This window comes from Trachurus trachurus (assembly GCF_905171665.1).
Source record: "Trachurus trachurus genome assembly, chromosome: 15".
NCBI classification, from domain to species: Eukaryota; Metazoa; Chordata; class Actinopteri; order Carangiformes; family Carangidae; genus Trachurus; species Trachurus trachurus.
The window spans coordinates 26,240,893-26,262,044 of NC_139906.1; the positions used below are offsets into that span (position 1 = coordinate 26,240,893).

Genomic DNA, 21,152 nt, shown 5'->3' on the forward strand with positions numbered 1-21,152 from the left:
GAAAAGAAGATCTTTTGTACATCTGTCTGTGTTTGAGTTCGGACCTAAAACCAAAACATGATCCAGAAGCAGTGTGTTGTCATACAGTTCGATGGTTCAATTGTCCAGTGTTGTTTTTTCTCTATGGTTTGGTGAGGATTTTAACATTTTACAACCTGACGTCTTCACTTTTGTGGCATTTTTTCTTCTTTGAGGTGCAGTACCTGACTACTTTTGCCTGTGATTTGAATACCACTGTGGGTTTGTCAGAGTTTTGTGCACACTTTCTATTCCATGAAGGAACTGAGCACAGGAAAAAAAGCTGCTGAGCGAGGGGAGTCCTTAAAAAAATAAAAAGGGCTTTTCAACACTAGTGAGCTGCTTTGCTTTGTTGAACGCAGCAGCAAGTAACACGTTTTTCAGTCACTCAGACACAGTGAGTTTTACAACAGGCAGGCTCATGCATGTGAGGACTGAGTGACAATATTGTTGTATAAAAGTACTGGAAATGAGAAAAGTACCCTAAATTGTTATTTTATTGTAAATTATTCACTTCTGTAATTAATAGATTATTAGTATCTGGAAAATAATGAATGAATGTATTTGCGGGGTTGAGGAATCAATCAAAAAGCTCTTTGGTGCTGTTGTTGTGAAATATCTTGAAATTTGTGAAACGTGTGGTACAAATGTGCATATATAGATGTATATGGATACGGACAAGTGTGTTTTCCATTTTTCTTTCATACATGTTGCTATTGAAACAAGTTATGATAAATTTCATGACTGTTATACCTCTTATACACACTGACTCATGTGTGCGCTCCTGGAATTTTTTTTTTTTTTAACTCTATTTCTGGTCATGTGACCTGCTGCTGTCATTACCATTCATCCTTTGATTACGTCTCTGATTAAACCTGTGATAACAGCAGGATCATGAACTGGAGTGAGACGATTTAAACAAAAAGAAAAGAAAACTACAACTACACCCAATTATGTCTATAAATCAATTTGACAATTATTATTTTATTTATCTATTGTGCCATTTATAAAAAAAAATATAGATCAAATATAAAAAACGATTCCCTGCAATCCAAGGTGTAGTGTCAGTTTTCAGAGATCTACACTAATTTCTCTAATTGAATACACTGGGATGAGAATAATTTGCATTTTCAAAATTAATGATCGAAAAAAAATATTGTAACCAATCCCTACTGATTTTATGTCAGTGGACTAATTAATTTATGAATTATTTGAAACAGCTCTTCAACAGTTTCTGCCTTGAGTTTCAGAGAGTTCTTGTCTTGGGCTTTTCCTCTCAGACAGAGTTGGTTGTATCTTAAAGAGAGAGAGACTCAGATGCCATTGAGAGCTGAAAACCAGTGACCTTACATATGTTTAGTGTTGTAATCCATCCATCCATCCATAAATTGTCTATACCCATTATTTGGAGCCAATTGAGCTGGCGTGAGGGTGAGGACGGGGTACAACCTTGACAGGTCACCAGGGCCGAGAGACAAATAACACACTCACATTCACAGATAGGGGCAATTTAGAGTCACCAATTAACACAGTGTGCATGGGAGGAAGCTGGAGAACCCAGAGAGAACCCACTCAGACATGAGAACAACCGAGAAAGGCCCCAGGTCTGGGAATCAAACCCAGAACCTTCTGGCTGAAAGGCAGGAGAGCTAATCGCTACAGTGTTGAAATTATTTTGTCCTAAAATAGCTCCCAGAGCACAAACCATTCTGTTATTTCTAACAGAAACTTATTATGATTGTGTCACTGAGGCTAAATGTGACTTTAAGTTTTTGCTTTAGAGCTGTCTTTTAGTCTTTCTTTTTTTGGGGACAAATTATAATTATTATTATGAAAGAAGCTCTGTCAACGGAGCAACATCAAATTCAAAAAACAGCATTCAAATAAGTTTGCCAAAAGAAGGCCACTTAGCCACCTTTGCAGAGCTTTCAACAGCATCTCACTGTTTCCATTGAAGATCCAGATGCTCAGGAAAAAGTTACCATCTCATGTTTCCAAGGTTAACATAATGAGCTTCCTTCTTTGGCATTCACACAATTTCTGTTTTTATTTATTTTGGTGGTGATGAAAAACCTCACCTTCACTCCATCTCCTAAACAGTATCATTAATGTCCTGTACAGACTTCATCTAGCAGTAATGATGGTGCATGGTGTGGAGGCTGGTTCCACCATCACCAAGACCACGTCAAACCTAGAACACGCTGTGGCACTGGCTGAGGATGTAGTTGAAAACTGTTGTGGAGCTGCTCTATCCTCTATCCCACTGATATCACTGCATTGTATTTCAAGTTATCAGCTGATTAGTTGGTCTTCAGCATAGTAAACACGCTGCTTAAAGAATGTGGCGCCACGTGATCCAGACCACCGCTTGATTCTGGGTCTGAATGATCGGGTCTCAAAGGATCGGATCACCGGAGACAGATGTTAATACCTTCACCTCTGTAAGTCCAGGCATGTAATGGATGTCTGTGCGTCCTGCTAACCTCAATGGTCAGCAGGTCATTCATCATAGACCATACAAAAAAAAACAAAGCCAAAGTATAGGCTTCATGTAAAAGAGTGATTACTTTACAAAGACTCAGTATCTTTTATATTTTGTCAATTTGGCGAAGAATCTAAAAGTACAGCTCCATAAAATCTCCAGATTTGTCACACGGTGCTTTTTTTTTTTGGAAAACAAAAGTGTGTCTTAATGGAGGAACATGTGTTTAATGTTGTACCAGTGCAGAAACAGACACACTCTCTAATAGAGACTGCTTGTGCCCGTTCATTTTGAAAGGGCAGTGGGGCTTCGACATACTGGTGCAGCTGCCTCTCCTGGACCATGAGAAGACTTCGCTGCATCTATTTCAAACAGAGTGTCTTGGAAAAACTGAAAACAATTTTTAAGTAATGTACAAAAATGATCATTTTATAATACAGCAACAGATACAGACCAAAAGCATCTTGTTTCCCAAGGTCAGAATCAGAATCAGCTGTAATGGCCAACACATACAACATCTGACTCTGGTTTTGCATTACTCTTTGTACTTACATATAAATAGACGTACAGAATTAGGAGAACAGCAGCAGAACAATAAATTAAAGAATACAAAAAATAGTTAAATTTTTTTTTTTTAATTCATTTTTAAAGTTTCAATTACCCATTTTTGGTAGTTAAAAATACAGTCGTCTCTGGTGATCACGCTTTGGTGTCTTTATGACATCACAAGTAAGAAGGCTTTTACTAGTCCAGTCCAGTACTGCTCTTTCATCTCAGACAGGATCTGAGCACGTCATCCACCACTGGCTGTGAATAGAAGAAAGTGACCACAGATCAGCACTTGGTGGGAACACACAGTGGTCGGCAAAGAAGCGACTGCAAGTTTAAGGTTGTTTGAGATATTCAGACAAATCCGTGTTCTGCTCTGAGTCTGGTTCAGCTTCAGGGAGCGCCCAGTAACAGAGAAAACTGGGACTCTTTTGTGAGCAGAGCCAAAGAAAACAGTCCCCACTGTGTCTTGGGAAACACCAGAGGAAAAAAAAAAAAAAAAAAACGCCACCCCACCCTCACCCACCCACCTATTCTCTCCCTCCCTCCCTCCCCCCGAAGTCCAATTAGAAGGAAGGTTTGGGAGGTTTTTGTAAGTGGGGGGTTTCAGGGGGAATGTGTGTATGTCTGTAGGCGCAGGGGCTGTCACTGCTGCAGACCACCAACACATTTTCTCCCATCCCGCCTTTAAGCCCGAGGAGGTGAAAGAAAGGCTACATCCCGTCTTTTCTCTGTCATGCAGTGGATCTGGATCAACATGCTAACAAGAACAAAAAAAACACAACAACAACAGCCCTCTCCTAGCATACTGATCTAGTAACATTAAGATCTGCAGTCAGTGCAACCAATCTGCAGGATTCCACTCTCGGCATCCCAGTGAAAAACCTGCACATCACTCTGCTTCCTCACAGAATAATTAATCCCATTAAGTAATCAAAAGAGTGAGGGGAGCAGAACCCCCCGAGAGCACAGTTTCTGCTTGTGTAAAACACTTTGCATGAAGCTACAAAGCTACATCAATGCTATCAGACAGTAAAACATACATAGTAACATAGGCTTCAATAGTAGGGTATTTGTAATGGAGCTGTTATAACATGGTCGTTTAGCCGACTCTGTCTGATCTTATGGAACTCATCTTCTCTAAAGATGCATGAGAAGATGTTTGTCTACTTTTTTCGTTTTTTGCCAATGACCATATGAGACAATTTATCAGCCAGTGAAATAATGATATGATGTATTCCCCAATAGCTATGTAGTTAAAAGGTGAGTCTATACTAGACTGTGTCTTTAGTGTTACATGAAGGCTATGTTATATTTATGAGTTTTCCCATTAATTTCAATTTCCTGGTTGCATTTATGCAAACAGTGATATTTAAGAGGTGATTTGAAAGCACAAATCACATTTTGACATCAGTTTAAAGCCGGTCTCAAAATTCTATAGCCTACAGTGACTGTGTGGCTAATAAACCATAGTAGACAGAAGTGTATGACACCACAACAATGCTCCACCACTTTATCCTGAGATATGGTATTAGGCCTATTAATAGCACAATCCAGTTCAAATATAAATAGGCTACAATATCAAGTTGAAGATGTGATTATCATGGAAGAAGCTTTCATGAAAGAGAGCAAAAAAAAAAAAAAGGTTGCTGTTAAAGTTGCTATTTAATAATTGACTTCATTATCAAATATCAGTCTTGCATTGATTGACAAGCAAGAAAACATTCTTCTTTTTTGAAAAAAATGCATTGGGTACCAGTGGTCTGTGCTGGAAGTGAATTAAACTGTTATTCAGTAAAAATGAGAAGACAAAGAATGTGCTTTCATTCATCATTCACTTCTCTGACAGTTTCTTTGTTTGTGATGCGTTTAGACAGAAACATGACAAAGTTAGTCAGTAAACTGTGCACGTAGCTGCCCTCTGGTACTTCAACTAACAGCGTTACACCTCTGGTGGCAGAGCCAGTATCCAGTTTAGTGGTTGACTTAAAACTGTTAAAACCATTTAGCACTGGATGAGGTGTAAAAACAAGAAAAAAATAATAATCTGGTGATATTTTTCTAAATTCTGGAGTGTGCAGTCACATTTGGTCAAATCAGATGCAGTGTAATTGGCCAACATGTTTAAGTCTGGCCTCCGGGTCTCTGTCCTTGGCATTGGTCACAACATTATGCATGAATGTGGTGAATGAAACAGCACAAAACACAGCTGCATGCTGCAGGCTGCTGTACTTGGTCCCAGTTGTTACATTTGCACTTATTTGAGATTTATTTATTTGAGATAGGGTACAATTTATTATTATTATTTTATTATTATTATTTATTTTAAAGGGACATACATGAATGAACATTCTCATGTCAATATGTTTGAGATTAAGGCTGATTCCATCTCCAGTCCCACTGGCAGCTTGTTGTCAGTCATAGCAGGTTGGTGTCATTATAACTACACTGCCACAGGAATCCACTCAGAGAAGTCAAAGTGAGACTTTTGCTGAAACAGGTAAAAATGATTTGATAATAGATAATAATATGTGACTGTGTAACAGTACCTTAGGGTTACTATTAGTAGCAAAGCGGCTTCTGTGTGTTCCTGAACATAACATATCATGAGTGGAAAACTGAGCCAGCACACAGAGTCACTTCCTTTGAACAGTCCCCTCTAAATTATCTAAAGAAAAAGGGCGAAATAAAACACAGTCGAATTTGCTTGTAGTCTGAGCACACTCAGCACAGTCTAATCCTGTTGCACTAATGTTCTATAATAATACAGTATAGTACTACTACAGAGTATAGGGCAAAAATGTCAGGGGGAGTACATATCCAGAAATGTGTTTTTAAGGGGGATTCTATATGCCTTTGTTTTGTTTCAAGTTCAATCATCTAATGAGCTGGACAGAGCACCAGCAAATCATTTACTTGACAGAAAATGTTTTAAATGTTAGGCTACATACTTTTTTTTATCCATCAATTGTACACTGACCAACAAGACAGTCCACTTAATGTAATTTCATTTGTGGTCAAAGAACTTAAAGGGACAACGAGGAGTTTTGGACACTACATTTATGAGCCTCCGTGCGCACCGTAAAATTCTTTGACCGGCGCAAGACAGACTCATGTTTTCATTCATCAAGAATTAAAGTCAGAGGTTCAAAGAGGTTCACATACCGTCGTAGTTCCGACCATAAACGGCGATTCGGCGGCGTTATTCTCATGACTCGCCACGAAGGAAACGCTGGTCGGCTCGACCAGCATTTCTGCCACCACTAATAATAACAAAATAACGATAGAGACAGAACAATATATTTATCGAAAATGGGCCCATTAACAATTGTGGGTAGTGGAGATTCATCCACATTAACATGAGACTTTTTTATAACCGAATAGAAACTCCTCGTTGTCCCTTTAAATGAAAGGGGTTTAGGAATTATACATGGAACACTAAACAACAATGCTAAATTGGATTTCTTAATGTCACTGTAAACAGCTACTAACAAACTAATAAAGCAAGTCTTTCTGTCTGTTAGTAATCAGCATTGCTCAGTAGTCTATAAAAGAAGTTAACAGCCAATTACAATGCATCACTGAGTTGTACCATGACGGTTGGAGGTCGATGGCTCACACGAGATCTCAGTGACTCTCAAGGTGTTAATGAATCCTTAAGACATCAAATAAAATGCAACGTGACTAAAACTATACACTAATGTCAACAGACTGAAACTAAATCACCTTTGTATAGCTTATTGAAAGTGGCTCGCTGATGAGCGCAGTGGGGCAAGTTAAGAAAACAATAAGCTGAAAAGGGCTAAAGGCTTGTTGGTGAAAGGCTTTTGTTGTTTTTTGGTGTTGGTGGTGGTGGGGGTTCTCTGTGTTTGTCCCTACAAACAACATCATTCATAATCATTCCCTTTATCTCCACCAACATTTACAAATACTTTCTACAAATTTGAACGATTGTAATTCTAAAAAGAAAGAGATCTCAATCTCGACACCACCATCTTGGGACATTTCTAAATACAGGACGCAGCTTCCAGCCATGGCAGTGAAGGGTTGTGTGCCGTAGTCGAATCATACAAAATAAACCAAGATGGTTCCTGTGGTTACATCAGGAATTTAACTTACAGTTTAATACACAGAGACTCTGTGGGAGCCCTTTAACAACGACAGTAGCAGACATGCAGAATGAATGCATGAATATTATGATATCTATTTTGCCTAAATGGTTGGATCTGGGGAGTTGGGGGGAAGTCACATCCCTTTGAACTCATCATAAAAGACTCAGGGGAAAAAACAGGTTTTGGTAAAATGAGGGCACTGCTCCTGTAGGAAGAAGCCCTTCACTTGCATTAATTTGCTATTTTTTGCATGCAGCCTGAAACGTTTGGATGAGCTCTCCAGGGGCGGCCATCAGCCTCACCATGGCAGTGCTTACCACTTCAATCTGTAGTGCTTTTTTTTTTTTACCATCAGAGAGCTGTGCATGTCTGTACGTGATGTGTGGCTGCCAGTGCGCTGGTTGTTCAGAGGGCACGGTTCAAAATCATCTTCAAACACTCGCTTACAAGCTATTGTGCGGAACATGCTGCGTCAAATGAGAATGGATCAGAGCCTCAAAAATGAGAAAACAGCAAAGCAAGAGTTTTTTTTAAGGGAAAAATGTGTGCAATCATTTCATTTTACCTGTCACTCAACAATTCGCTCACCAGGACACTATGTTGGTCAATGTGTGTGTGTGTGTGTGTGTGTGTGTGTGTGTGTGTGTGTGAGAGAAAGAAAGGAAGAAAGAGAGAGAGAGAGACAAAGGGAGAGCACGTACTGTAGTATCAGTTCATCAAGCTACTAATCACTAAACAGTCACATTCTAAATTTTGGTATGAATAATCTCATCATTGCTGTAAGTTTGAGTTGGTTGGTTTATCTCTTCTGCAAAGGGAGCTGGGCCTTGATTTCTTATTTTCCATATTTATTCATAGATTTATTTTTCTCTTATTTTAGAAAGAATTCTGGTGAGCCCCATTTTGAATAAGCTAATAAGCACATTTGCTCTGTGCACCTGTTGTGACAGTGTTCATCATCAGCATTTGGCTGCCTGTCTTCTGAATAGGAGCATTATTCTCACTGATCATTTACAATACATCCTGCAAAGTCCCCTGCTCAGCCCCTCTCAAAGTGGAAATGTGTGGAATGACATGGCAGTCATTAAAACCAATCAATCAATCAATCAATCAATCAATCAATCAATCAATCAATCAATCAATCAATCAATCAATCAATCTATCTATCTATCTATCTATCTATCTATCTATCTATCTATCTAATCACGCTCTCTCTCACACACACACACACACACACACACACACACACACACACACACACACACACACACACACACACAGAGAGAGAGAGAGAGAGAGAGTTATATCTACAACAATACAATATATTTATATTATATTATTTATCTAGGGGTGAAATTAGACCCAAGGGCCTAACACTGTGAGAGATGACACTGGTTACTTTGCAGTAATATAATGGCTGTGACAGTAATAGGTTACATGGTTAAAAGATTGAGATAATGCTAAGAATGTAGCCTATAACTCACTTCTACCTGACTTTATGCTTATTTAGCAGTCTTATTTTTGTTTTTATTCTGTCCATTGTCAGACCAACGTGGCTACTTCATGTCTTCCATAGATGATGGAAAAGTGGTGTAGGCTACATTTGTAGTTGTCAGTAGTTTTTTTTCATGGTATGAATGATAAAGATGACCATTGGTTTAGCTACTTCAGTTTAGTAGTGTACAGGGGCATATGACTGGAATGGTGCCATTATTGACTGAGGTTAGGATTTGGGTGGCACAACCATGTCAAAATGTGTGGTGTGAAAAAAGCTTATCTCATCTGAAGGCAGTAGCCTACAGTCCGCAACACAATAACAACGTTATATTTCCCCACATATTCCCTTCATACTGTAGAACCCCCAAACCTGCTTTACATTCCACAGGAAAATGTCCTGACTTTCTATCATGAAAACCAGTTTACAGCTTTCTATATTAGGCTAATAATCTAAATGTGAGCGTTTGTCTTCTTTTACCTATCTTATCTTTTGTTTTCTCAGCCTGTTATGATTTTTAATAATATCAAATAACCTTCTAAACCTCGATTTATTCACAAATTTACAGCGACCCGCTCAGGGTGATAATCTCGTCATGAAACATCCGGTTCCTCAGAGTCATATGACCGTCGCTCAGTCTGCTGTCATCTGTGTTATTCTGCGGCAGTTAGCAAAGCACCTCGACCAGTGTAACTCAGGTTTTCCTTCATTTCTCGACGATGGCAACATTGGTGCAAAACAGGGCGATGGACATCAACGGCTTGGCAGCTGCTGCGAGGACACACACCCAGGCTGTGACAAGAAATTACATCTCTCAACCCAGGCTAAGTATGTAACACTAGAAAGCTGCTGGATGTAGGCTAGCTGCTGTAGCTAGCGGCTAACAAGGTTGTTGTGCTGCGTTCAATGACATGAGAGCGGTGGGGTATTCGAGTAGCTGTTTTACATATTTGGTTGGTTTTCGTTTTAAAGAACAAGTATTGTGTAAATCCTGTCACCTCTAAGTAATAAAATGCCCAGTTGGCTCTTTAACAAAGATCCAAAAACAGAAAGGCTGTCTTTTAAGATTCACTGTCCAGGAGGATACTCCTGTTGGATACGTTTCTCTTCAACAGCGTCCTGTCATGAATATATATCCTCCAGCAATACCTTAACTCCAGTGCAAGGAAATTACACATTATTTTGAGATGTGGGTGACGATGGGACATGTAGACATAGAAAATACAAATCCTACGTCATGATTATTCTTTAGAATGATCGTTATTCCCATGAAAATTGAACGCATCATGCAGGGACTGTAAACTGCAAGCTAGCTTGCAAGTCACGATGCTACAAATGAAATGGGAATTAGTGGTATTAAGTCATCATATAACTGAGATTCCCCATTGCTCTGCATGTCGTGTGTGTATGTGTGTTTGTTTTTTAACTATCTTTAATAAAACACGCCCTGTCAAACAGCTAACCAGCAAAGCTATCATGCTAACTAGCTGTAGCTAACTGTGGCAAGTCGGACGTCGTTGCTAGCCGTTTTAGCCACGTATAGCTTGACTTGTATTAAGAGGTTTTACTAAGACTAAGATTAATATGACTCGTATATCAATTTCATGTCGGAACAAATACACCACTGTCACTGTTGCATGTGTATGCATTCATTTAGTCAGACGAGTAAATGACACCAGCGGATTGGTTTGGTCAGCACAGCAGCTAACAGCTAACTGATGCTGACGGTAGCCTCACGAATGAATGACACATCTTGCATGTTTAATTTTTTGGCGTTCGAGTTGCGATTGAAACATCTAATCTTAACGCTACTGGGTGTGTGCACTGCAATAAGTGGTCAGTTGTAACATTTGTTAGCCTCAGCAAGTTGGAGAACCCTGGTGACAGATGGATGATCGCTCATGTGACTGGTCACATGAGTAGTGCACACGAGACGCTGACTGCTGTTTGGATGATGCTGTAAAATGACAAGTCGCCTCTAGGTTTCCTAGGTCTCTGTGATATGAAGGACAGAGATCAGTCATTCAGTGATATTTTTCCCCATAAAACTTAAAAATTAACATTTGAATGTGTATTACTGGTCTAGCAACTATTGTAACAGTGAATTAATTTAGCTTTATGTAGTGTCAAGCTGAAAAAATGTATACATTGTTGCCTACTTATTAGATAATCCCCTAACGAACTGAGTGGATGGTGATAATTTCAACTGATTAATGATTATTAATCATGCTTTTTGTTTATTTGTAAATATGCTCATTATTATGCTCTGTTCTATTTGTTTGGTCCATTATATAAATTAAGTAAAGGGTCATCACAGTTTCATGAGAGGTCAATTAGATTGCCTTGTCTTGACACACCAACAGTACAAAACTCACCACAACAGTGGTTTAGAAATCTTTCTTATTTCTTTTTCTTACTTGAATTAATTAGAATTGGAAAAACCCAGTGTTCAGCTTTACCCCCAAATAAAATTGAGGGTTATTCATTAGCTCTCATGGTTTTAAGCAAGCATTACAGTAGTAATGAATTGAATGCTGGTTCAAGTTGATCACCACCGGCCTGATGAGTATGGGTTATCAAAGTGGGATGGTACTCAGACTCAGTGAGTGTTTTATCTTGGCTGACAACAACCATTGTATGTAAACTGAACCGCCATCACTGCTTTAAAGCACAGCTGGGGTTCGATCGAACTTCGCACACGTTTTGATTAGTTCATTGAATGCTGTGGGGTGTGATGATTTTTAGAGTTTTTTGATAAGGGTGCTGCTTTGGCAATGGTTTCACAGTATTCTGTAAAGACAAGGTGCAAATAACTGTTCATTGTTTTCCCACTCAAATAAAACAAAGGCGTGATTTATCTAGTCTGATCTATCACGGCGACCACAGTGAATAGATGTGTTCATGTGGTGGATGTATTGTTTTGATCACTGGTTCGAATCAACACGGGGACACTCTGGTGTTGTTTGGCACTTTGCTCCCCTGAGCCTGATGTTGAGCCTTTGCAGTGACTTTGATTATGCAGTTGAACCGTGTTGAAACCATGAAGCCAGGAGGGGATGCCTTTTCCTTTGTGCAAGTGTCAGAGAGGCAAACATGGACTAAAAGCCTTTTAGCAAACTGGAAGGGAATGACTTAATGGAGCTTGGGCCATCTGAGAGCTAAGTAGAGAGCATGCAACACGTGTTAAGACCCTTCTCCTAAAAACATCTAACCACCCTACATGTGAAATTTCCTAATTTTATTGTAGCAGAATGGCTCTGCTTTTTTTCTCTCATCAAACACATTACCAAACATCAGCAGTCCATCCTGGTGATAAGGTAGCGAATCAGAGCCCAATGATAATCCCAAGGAAGTGTAAGGAAACTTTTTACGTGCTCCTCTGTTACAGTTTACAGCATTTTCAGTGTGTTGAAGTCTTAGAGGAGGAGGTTTTACATTAATGTTCCCTTTATGCTTTTATATAGGACAGGCCTTAAGTGAAGTTGATGGGTTTTCAATGCAGTAAGTCTGTGAGTGACCTACAGGTGGTGATTTCAGTGGTTCTCTGATAATAATAAGAACATTTTAGTTAACTTGAGAGTGAATCTCCTGTTTGATGTTGTTGGTATGATTCACTCTGACTCTTACAACTCACTGTGAGCTCCTCAATACAGGTGACATCAGTGGAGCCTCATTTACCTTTGCTCAAAAACCCACTAAAACCTGCTCACATCAGGCTTTTGTTGGCGATAGAAAAGATTTGAGTCAGTGTTCATACTCGGTTAACATGAAGCAGCGCAGGTATTTCTTGGCTTCCAAACCTTTTCCACTTGAAAGTCTCAGATCTTTGGCGGCCAACATCCAACCTAATAACAATATGGAGGCCAAATATTATTGGACTGCAAATAATTTGAAAAGATCAATTTATTTAAAAAAAAAAAAAGAAGAAGGGATATTTCAACATTTTGGTAAATTGGCCTAATCACTGTAGTCTTAGGAGCAGGTTGATTATCTTTAATTGTCGGTGCAAGCTGTTTTTAGATTGGCAGGGCAGAGACATGAGCTGCTCAGCTGACACTACGGAGGCGTATTGTATATCTTGCTTTCCCCCATCAAACTCATCAGATACACAATCCAACAATTACAAAACACTCCTGTGGACAAGTTGTGACCTGCACATTCACCACACTATGAAATAATAACATATTATGTAACATTACGACACATGAAGCAAATACTTGCTATTGAAATCACTCCGCCCAGCAGTCATGTCAGGATAGTTCCGGCTACGCATTTGCCTCAAAAACAACTGTGTCTCGTAACGTTCCGTTCTTATCTCATAGCGTGATGAATGTGCAGGTCACAACTTGTCCACCAGAGTGTTTTGCAGTTCTTGGATTGTGTATTTGATGAGTTTGATGAGAGAAAGCCAGAAATACCATTAGCCTCCGTAGCGTTAGCTGAGCAGCTTGCGTCTCTGCCCCGCCGATCTAAAAACAGCTTGCACCAACAATTAAAGGTAACAAACCTACTCCTAGAACTACAGGGATTATGGCAATGGGCGAATTTGACAAAATGTTGAATATTCCTTTAAACATTTAAATTAAGCTGGTGGATTTAGCTGTTAAGTTATGAGCCTCCTTTTAGATAGAGGCTTGTTTCTTTTTCTTTTTCTGCCAGCATTCAGAAACATTATATAGCTACTGTACCTCTAGGCCTATTGCCATGTAACCATAGTAACAGTCAATGATAACACTGAACCCTAGAATAAACAACAATGAAATTTGTGGTTTGCTAACATTGTTATAGAGAGAACAAGGAGAAGGGAAAAAGTTTTCAGAGGCCAAATCAGAGCTTTCTTTTTTTTCTTCTTTTCTTTCTAACAAAGACTTTTTGTTTATCTTATGCTGCTGTTTTATTTGCAGTCTGCCTTATTCTCTCTTTTAAACATATAGCCTAACTCATAGACAGTGAATTTGGAGATAGGTTGGGCTGCTGAAGATGCAGCCATTGAATCTTTCATTGCCCAGGAAACGCATTGAAAGCTGTGACACAGTCGGTCTTCACGTGCAGTGTTGGATGGGTGCAACCCCTGGACACAGCTCGTGTCATGAGTGGATCTGGATTTATAAGAGGAAGGATGTTTTTTATATATATATCATATAGGCTAACACCAACATGTGAAAAATGGGCTTAGAATCAGCCATGTCCATGTCAGGTGGAAGCAACTCAAATGTCAATGTGGAGTGTAGGAAATCACAGAGTTAGCAGGCGTCAAGCAGTCCATAAGATCAGGATAATGAGATGGTTTTTCACTACCTTATTGACTTGACAAAGCTCTAAGAGAGGCAGCTATTGAAAAGCCACTCAGAGACAGAGCAGGAAAATAAACAAATAAAGACATTTCTCATCAGACCAAGTCTTTTCTTTTAAGGGGCCTTTGTCTCTCTCATGTCAAATGTGACAAAAGCTATTAGCCCAAGAAATGGCTCGTCTTTGTTTTAGTAGTGCATTCTGTCATTTAGCGCTTTGAAAAGACATGGAGCAAGGCACTATACTTCTTTGTACAGATTTAATTAATTGTAATAATATAGTCACAGTAAACAAATGTCTCATCTGTCACTATGAAAGTAATTTCTATAAAATCAATGTTATTTCTGTAACAGTTCTATAATCCGCATTCTAATTAGGCTTAAGCAGCTACTTTGTCAGTAGAAAAAAAGACTGTGCCGTGGGCGTCTGCCATTCTTTTCATGAAAGAACATTAAAATGTGGGCTAAGAATTTGACACCATTTCTGTCTGTTGCACGAACAGAAACTCGTCCTCGTGAGTGTCGCACTCCTTCTCTCTCGCTGACCGCTCATCATTCATTTCCTGACATTCTTTGTCTTAAGAACTGTTGGCTCATTTGGAGAAGTAAAGTGTATTTTCAAATAAAGGAAATTCCCCATTCCACTGCCGAACTTCCTCCCAACGTTGGAACATAACGGCAACGTGACAGTGTCTCATCGCTTTAGCCTTTTTTATATTCTGACACACCAAGTGGCTCTGGGAAGCAGCGAACAGCCGTGTTTTATTGGCTTGTTTCATTGTAGATTTTAATGAGTTTTTAATTTTTTAATGCAGCACAGTTTTCCCTCATTTATCAGTATGCGGAAGCTATTGTTGTTGGTTATAGTATTGAATATTTTATCCACTGCATCAGAGACAGAGGAAAACTGCTGCCCTTTACTATAGCTGCTGATGCAAGCTGATAGCTGAGCATTTACTATGCTTTTATTATTCCTGTTTGTATCCTTCATATTCCAAATATGGGTTCAAAATCTACGCTCAGTAAATGAACCATAAGTATATCTGGTTATCTCTCTACTGGATCAATGGGGGGGGGGGGAAAGAGTACAATTTGACATTTCATACTGCCACAAGGCGACGCTATGATTAAGACTGAATATTAGCATAGAGTTGTGTTCAGGGTGGGACTTTTGTCGAACAGAGGAAGTTTAGGGCAATTAGGACAATGTGTGTTGGAGTGAGTGTTTTGAAAAAGGGTTTGAGGCAGATATGGTCAAATCTGTAAGAGGAGGATGTTAAACTACAGTACGTCTGTAAAAGAGCAGCGTTTGCAAATTAAAATCAGTCTGGCCAACCTCCCTTTAGCTTTAGGCATGAATGATGTAGAATGAAGTCTTTTATACATCTGGGCGTTACACGTATGCCTTCCAAATTTGATCCACCTACTACAAACTAACCCCAATTGGAAAGGCTTATTGTAAATCCCATGGGGGCAGATAGAACTGTTTTGCCCCGCCCCTGCAGGAAACCCATAACATCTGTTAAAGGGACAACGAGGAGTTTTGGAAAGCGAAGTGTTCTCTCATACTACATTTACCATGAGCCTCCGCGCGCACGGTGAAATTCTTGGACCGGCGCAAGATGGACGTCTTGCCAAGAATGTTTTCATTCTTCAACAATGAAAGTCGGAGGTTCGAAGACGATCAGATACCGTCGTAGTTCCGACCATAAACGGCGATTCAGTGGTGTTATTCTCATGACTCACTGGGCAGCGAAACCGAAAGTAAGGAAACGCTGGTCGGCTCACCCAGCATTTCCACCATTAATTAAAATTACAAAATAACGATAGAGACAAAACGATATATGGAGCCATTAACAAGTGTGGGTAGCGTAGATTGATCCACATTAACGTGAGACTTTTTTATAACCAAATAGAAACTCCTTGTTGTCCCTTTAACTTTCACCACATCTTCTGTACCTGTAAACACATTTAGACCCTAATACATTATGATTGATTTAGACCAATAATAATAATATGGTGTGTATGGCCAGTCCTTCTCTTTAGGTATTGATCTTCTACATCTGCCTGTTTGCTGATCTTTGATCACAGCCATTGATCTAAGACCTGGTAGATGTAGAGGTAACAGATTAACAATCCCAATTTGTATAGTGTAGTTAGTCATAATTATTTTTCTGAGAGTTGACCCACAAGTTTTGCGACACCTCACAAGTTTGTTTGCTGAATCTGAAACTGTTATTTTTGTCAGGTATACCTTCTGCCATTAATGTCAATGGAAGATTGTGAGTAATTTAATCATGCTCGGTTTATGGGTTGTGTATGCAGTGTAAGTTGGGGCGGCGGCGAGGGTGGGGTGGGGCGCGGGGGGGGGGCGGACTACTTGTAGGCTTGAGGCAATTAGCATTCCCTCGTCCAGTGGGGCTGTGGGAATCCCTTGAAGTAGAGGCTGAGGCGTGATTGTGAGGCTGCACATCACAGCAGCCACTGCTTTGTAGCGTTCATTTATTGTCAGAATGATGATGCACCCTCATCTCCATCCCAGCTCCCAACACCCAACCCCACCCCCCACCCCCACTCCTCCTCCTCCTCCTCCCGCTCCCCTCGAGCCACCCCCCCCCTGCCTTTCAGTTGGGAAATTGAATTGTGTTGGAATGCTCTGTGCCTCTTTTCTCTGGCACTTGAATAGGCTCTTTAGTATTTCACACCAAGGTGTCCTTCAGGGTGCGAGGTCAGGCTACCAAAACAGCTTCTAGTGGCGGATTAGGACCAATTAACATCTTTGTACACAAAGAGCTCTGGCAGCTGAACAGGCTGCAGGGTGACCCACACTGCCGTTGCATGCCAAGCCAGGGGACTGCTGCACTTGAACTGAAGTAGCAAAAGAGGGGTGGAGAAAGTTTTCCAAACCTAATGGGAAATGTTGCTACTTCACACCTCATGAACATATAGGCCATTGAGCAATTGTATCTAGTGAAATGAGAGAGCAAACCATTTTTTTTTTAAATCATCACTGTTCTATGTAAGTGTCCTGTTTTGTTTTCATTCATATAATGATGGGCTGCCATAGGTGTTAGGCCTTTAACGCCATTGGAAGTACTCATTCAGAAACTATACACTTACAACTTAGTGCCACTAAATGTTTGATTAAGAAAATATGTATTTAAGGAATCAAACACTTTACACTATCCAGAAGTTATGCTGCATTTATCTCCAAACTCTTCAGGTAGATGTTAGGGCAAAATTAAATAGTGAAAAAACAATGATATTTCTGACAGATGTGTTTAGGGCAGGGTAGGGCTACTGATTAACTGAACCAATTCCATTCTGATTCATAAGGTTTTAATCGATAGAGTAGGGCTGTCAGAACAAACTTCGTTATTCGAACAGAATTCAAATTATTTAAAAAATGAGAACATTCGAAGGTGGAAACTGACGTTTGAACATTTGCCTTCCGCAACGACGCAAATTAACGTCATGCGTCGCGACGTTCAAAGTAGTAAAAATGTTGATAAAACAAACAATTTTATTGTTGTTGTGCGCAACGTAGAGCTGCAGCTTTTACATTTACGAGGTGAGTTTTTTTTAATTGCCCGTTTATTCGGCTGGAGCGGTGCAACTACGTTCCCACGCTACACGCACACATTCTTCTTCTTTTTTTAATTTTTTTATTTATCGATCGATCTGTTGCACCACTACTTATGATATTTTGATTTCCCATGCAAATGTTACATTACAGATTTGGTTGGAATGCCCTTTAGTGGACGTGGGATGTAATAATAACATAATGATTTTCACAGAACTGATGCTGCAAATTGTACAAAGATGGAAGTCTCTGCATTTGGGTCAATTTTAATGTAAATATTTTTGCAATTCAAGTACTGCAATGATTTCAGCAGACATAACAAAATGTAAACAGCAGCGTTATCACACGTCTGGTTAGTCTCACATGACCGTGCAGATCTCACGAGACTTACAAACAGGAAGTGGATTACATTAAAAGATCAATCAAAGGATTTCATAAATCAATATCAGATCTTTCAAATGAAGATCAATATGAATTGGAAAATCGTTTACATTTTTAAAACCCAGCCCACTGATCTGTTTGCAGATTTCGTACATGTTCTCAGTCTTGTTCCACATGGCTGACGTGTTGTTTTGGTTGGTGACACCAGATTGTTGACCACAGGTGAGTGGTTTTATGGTGATTGATATCCCTGGTTTAGGTTTCTCCATTTTTACTGCAAACTTAATAGAAACGTTTAAATTCCAACTCCAAGGCTAATTCATAAATGATGAGTCAGATTTAAGTTTCATGTAAATTCAAACAGATTACACACATGTTCAAGATCTTCAGGAGTAGCTAATCTTGTAGATCCCACCTGACAGCTGCAGCCACGAGGGACAGTAGATTCTACAGCTGTGTTTCCATCCAATTGATGATTGAAATATCTCAAGAACACAAAAAATATTAATGTGAATAAAGCCGGTGAAACTTTTCTAAGAACTTTAAATCCAATAAAAATCAGTGTATAATAACGTCACACGCTGTGTTGCGAACAAATTGGTCAATAGAATGTATTCCTCGCATTTTAAGGTGTTTCCATGAATCTTTGCACTGACTCGCAAAACTGAATGCGCACAAGTTAAGTGTAACGAGCCACTGGATTCATCGCCTGAAAGACACTTGACAGAAAGCCTATCTGTCTGTTTGTCCACCTGTATCTTTCTTTACTTCGTCATGTCAAGACGGAAACACGTATCATAGTTGACAAACGTGATCACAATCATACTTATCCCGCAAAGAACTGCTTCCATCAGCATTTAACCGCACAAGCCTTTTATTGATTTGATATATGTTGGTATTCATGACATTAAAAATAATTTTACTGTTTGCATAAAAGCATTTTTAGTTTGATATTACTTATGCGCATAAAAACGTGTGGATGGAAACATAAGCCAATAGTGACATTACAAAGTTATTTATTGGTTATTAAACTAATAATGATCTTTTATATTTTGTGTCTTTCTGTGTTGGTCAACCGTAACTCGGTGGTCATAGTGAGAGAAGGAAGTTGGAAAAACTTCAAATGTTTTCACATCACATGCACCTTCCCCAGCTGCGATGACCAACATAGACTTATGGATTTCTGAGAGCTTCCTGTATAATTATGCCATCCAATTTTTCCTGCATCATTATTATCACTATTCAGGAAATAGCTATATGTATCTCTTGAGATCTGTGGGCAATTTGTTGGCTAAGTGTAGCTATTAAGTCTTTTTTATAAACATGGCTAACATGGACAATCCGCCATTTATAGGGGGGAAAAAAAACGTAATGATCAGAAAATTTGGTGAAATTTCAATAAAAGCATGTTTTTTTTCTTTATAAATGGTGTGTTTAGGTGTGAAGAGCAGCCTGAATTCAAAGTAAGAAGACGTCTGTGTTGTCCTGTTGTACAGGACAAGTGGACTGATGCTACACATTACATTAGGATCCGGTACAGACCCACTGACTATTATGTTTTTGGCTGCACAGATCTGCATTTTTTACGGTAGAATGGATCTAGACCATTTTCTCTACTCTCTTCTCACACACATACACACACACTTGTCTGGCTAAAAGAGGGCGAAATGCAGGTGTGTGTGGGAAATGGCTGCAATATTGTAGCGCAATGACAGGTTATTTTGTTGGCCTCTGCCTAATTAGTGGCATAGTGGATGCACCCTGCTAAGCTTTAGTGCTTTATGTTCATACCAGTCTGTTCTAATTTTCTTGCGCCTTTGATATCAGCCCCGTGATTGACAGTTCACAGATAAAGAGGAACGCCAGACCATGATAGAAAAGCCAGGGGGAAACAATGCTGCCACCTCCAGCTCCCAGTCCCATGTCTTTGCATTTATCCTCCAAGTCTGCAGATGTGCAGAGGGGTGAGGAGGAGGAGGAGGGGGGAGGGGGTCCCTGCAAACTCAACTAAAGACTATTTCTCCATTCAAATAAAGGAACAGGTTTGACCAGGTGATCCGGTGCTTTCATTTTATAAAGAATCTGTACAGCCTGTGAGCTAAACTTATATTCTGGAGGAATGTGTTGGTTGTAACTGCTGTTTTTAAATATAAAAAAAAAGAGGTGTATTGATTATTAGGAGTCATAAATTCCACTTTTGTAATTGACGAATTTTAAGATAATTTTAACATATTACCTGTTTTGTCTAACGGAGAGCCTGGTAACGTTAGTATCTGAGCACAATCTCTGAACACAGGAAACGGCTTTGGAGCTTTAGGCTGCACATCCTCGTTGGTCAATGCAGTGACCTTTGACTCATTGAAACATTGTTCCTGCAGAATCCAGTCCAGCATACCATAATTGTACTGCAGGCAGACAGCCAAGATGGCAGAAGCTAGCGGCCAGCTCATTAGTCCGTCAGGGCTGCTGCAACAAGCTGAACAAACTGTAAACTGCTATTTTATTGCTTTTAATTATATCTATTTATTTATTTTGTGGGAATCTTTTTTTTTTTTTTATATCTATTCAACATTCAAGTCTAAGATTTGTTCTCCATCTTTAAGAACACCCCCAAGTGAGTTTGGGGGGGGGATAACGCTTTAAAATGATTTTCAGAATCATCTTGGGGATTGTTGTTGTCACAGATAAATTAATGATAGATTTTTTTTTTCTAAAACATTTCCTCCACTCAACCCCTCTCCTAAAAAAAATAGAAAAGCACACGCCTCTTACGGTTATTGACCAATAAGATAAGAAAAGAACAGATATGGGGACATTTGCAGTATTGCAGCAGCACAGTGAGTGGACAGTCAATAGAAGAGCATCAGTAATAAAGTATAACAATGTGTAATGTTGTTTGGATGGAGGGATACCCACTGTTTAGAGCAGTAGTTGATAGTTTTACAAGGTTGTTAAGGTGACATAGAGCTCTAATGTTCCCTTATGATGAATACACAATATGATTCTAATGGTATTCTGATGAATGACGTGAAAACAGGCAAACCTTTTCAGTTTAAAAATGATGGCATCTTTTGGACTGCTGTAGTGTGTATGTGTGGAGAATAATTGTTTCTTAGGAGTGATTATAGTAGGCAGCAGCCGAAATCCCGGGAAATTGTCATTGTGGGACGTCGGTGCTGATATACTCGATGTGAAGTTTTCATTGAGCTTCGGCACATTTACACAATTCAATACATCTTAC

The 21,152-nt window shown here is 39.4% G+C and overlaps 1 protein-coding gene across 1 annotated transcript in view; it reads left to right on the plus strand.

Annotated features, from left to right (window-relative positions):
- The first annotated feature begins 9,276 nt into the window (after window positions 1-9,276).
- The window catches only part of atp6v1ba (ATPase, H+ transporting, lysosomal, V1 subunit B, member a), a 41,004-nt gene continuing 29,128 nt past the window's right edge, over window positions 9,277-21,152 (plus strand). Inside the window, exon 1 of the mRNA XM_083988004.1 lies at window positions 9,277-9,484. Coding sequence (XP_083844130.1) covers window positions 9,376-9,484 — 109 coding nt within the window. The 5' untranslated portion in view covers window positions 9,277-9,375. The remainder of the gene's footprint in view (window positions 9,485-21,152) is intronic.